Source organism: Macrobrachium nipponense, chromosome 5, assembly GCF_015104395.2.
Source record: "Macrobrachium nipponense isolate FS-2020 chromosome 5, ASM1510439v2, whole genome shotgun sequence".
Lineage (NCBI taxonomy): Eukaryota > Metazoa > Arthropoda > Malacostraca > Decapoda > Palaemonidae > Macrobrachium > Macrobrachium nipponense.
In genome coordinates this window covers 24827858-24830357 of record NC_061107.1, presented here as the reverse complement: position 1 = coordinate 24830357, position 2500 = coordinate 24827858, and the positions used below count along the sequence as shown (strand labels likewise).

General features: G+C 37.5%; 1 protein-coding gene across 1 annotated transcript in view; it reads left to right on the top strand.

The window, feature by feature from the left end:
- The window catches only part of LOC135215257 (uncharacterized), a gene marked incomplete in the record, with an annotated part of 184379 nt that overhangs the window by 168725 nt on the left and 13154 nt on the right, over window positions 1-2500 (top strand). Inside the window, 1 exon segment of the mRNA XM_064249788.1 lies at window positions 1-177. This exon segment is cut by the window's left edge and continues 8 nt beyond it. Coding sequence (XP_064105858.1) covers window positions 1-177 — 177 coding nt within the window.

Below are 2500 nucleotides of genomic sequence, written 5' to 3'. Positions count from 1 at the left end.
GGTCCTCTGCAGAGTTGCAACATCACGGGCATTAGCGAGACGAAGCTGGAGGTCAAATGCGATACCCACGCCCACCTACGCAGTACCAACGCCTTAGATGACGCCGGCCATATTCACCACTCGCCAAGCCTAGGATACGTCAGGTCGCCAGAAGCAAGTTCTAGAGCAAATCTCGAGGTAAGTGATGAGAGAGAGAGAGAGAGAGAGAGAGAGAGAGAGAGAGAGACTAACACCATTACGTAGGTGAAATGTCTTGGATTTTATTCTATTACTGACGAGTTTAATGTTATCAGTGTTAAATTTCTCATTACTTATGTTTTCCTCTTCATAGAAATTTTACTTTATTATATGCAATTCCCATCATATCCCGATCCTTTGGTCGTGGTAAAGCTAGCAATAAAAAAAGTCATTAATGTCATTAGGCATTTAAACTTTAAGTGACTAAGAATTCGACATATTCAAACTTCTGTCTAATAGATATTTGAACTCTGCAGTGAAAACTACCTCCCAAGTATGCGGTCTGAAGTAGTGCTGGCATTTCCAAATATCTTAAAAATGTTTGTTAATACAGTTAATCCTAAACTGAAAAGCCACATATTTGACTAAGTATGAAACTAAAGTACCGATTCCCCTCACATGCTTAGTTTTTAAAGCTGGTTACCTGACTACGCTTCGACGGCATTCAGCCATTTCCCCTCGCGTTTGCATATTCTATAAGAAGTCGTGTCACCCTATAACACCAATCTGTCCCCTCTCGCCAGTTTTGGAATTTCCAATATCGCGCTTTATAAGAGAACACCACCTACAGATCAAATCTAAATTTCCATTTGTTGACGGTTGAGGTCCAAAGTTCTGAACGCGTTTGATCGTCTGGCGCTGCGCACCATCTAAAACATTGTACCCTCCATCGCGTTTTTGATCTCGCTTCTCTGTGTATACTGTGGAGCAATGTGTGTGTTCGTTACAAAGTGGTGATATATGCAATCCGCATCCAATAGAGTGCGAAAAATATATTCAGCGCATAACACTTCCTCCTGTCGCGATGTCCATATTGGAAATGTACGGATATATTATTTAATGAATAGACCAAAGGGATATTCTGCTCAATACCATCTACTCAATCCCTGCCATGCTCGAATGGTTTGGCTCAATAACTGTCACTTATACATTCAAAGTGCTTCTTAGTGCCTCTTGGCCCTTATTTCCTTAACCAAATATGACAACATTTATTTTACGACTTACGGCCAGATAACACCTACATGATAACAACATTCTTTTATAGATACATATTCCACTTTCCATTCTGATGCGTACAAATTTACGTTGGTTCATTCAGATAAGATAATCACTCGGTAAATTTTCAGTTGAGGTATGGCGTTTCGTGAATTAATGCACCACCGATGACATAGTATCAGTTACCTATTTGGATGCTTATTTCATTACGGTCAGACACAGACATCTATATATATATATATATATATATATATATATATATATATATATGATATATATATATTATTATACAATGCACATGTATGTATAAATACATACAGCTACACACACACAAACACATTATATATATATATATATATATATATATATATATATATATATATATATATATATATATGATCATATACCTAAATGTCTAGCACATATGACCGGAAAGTGTTGATTTACTAGTTCATTTGTTCGATAGGGTATTCAGGGTTATAAACTATGTTTAAGCCCGGTATAAGAGAACGTCCACTACAAAATAAACGAATGGATTCCCTTGATACTTATAAAATAAGGAGGAATTCGAAATGCATACATGCAATGAGTTATACATACTGTATTAGATATGACTTTTATTCAGTGCATAACCAGGATAAATGTACATACATACATATAAACATTCTTAAAGACAGGATAGCAAGCGAAGTACATAGAACGTAATTGACAAATATTGCTCTCTGAGCAACTTCGAAGTACTGAGTAGTAGGAGAGAGAGAGAGAGAGAGAGAGAGAGAGAGAGAGAGAGAGAGAGAGAGAGAGAGAGCGTAAATGGTGGGTGGTATCTCTTAAGGCCAAAGATCAATCATGTGTCAGGTCGGTCAATTTACTGATGACTGCTACTGCTATGGTAGTGAGCTGTATTTTTTGGATATTGCCATACTGATGTAATGTACCTCAAGGCAGAAAAGTGCTTGGTTAAAGCTTTAGAACTAATTGACGAGAGGAATTCCCCCCAAAATGGCAGATAAGTATTTCTCTCTTGAAGCAAATGGCAATCCCATATATAGTAAGTCGTATACATCCTCGACGTTGCTCCAAACGGTAATACCAATAGAGATACACATATAATGTACCCAAAGACAGGATATTGCCTAGTAAAGGGTTGTGACCCACTTTAACAGTAGGAGATGTCATCCTAAATGCTAGATAAGCCTCTTCCTGAGTTTAATGGCAGTCAAGCGTTTCACTTCTGTGATATTCAGGTATACGGGAATAATAGCTT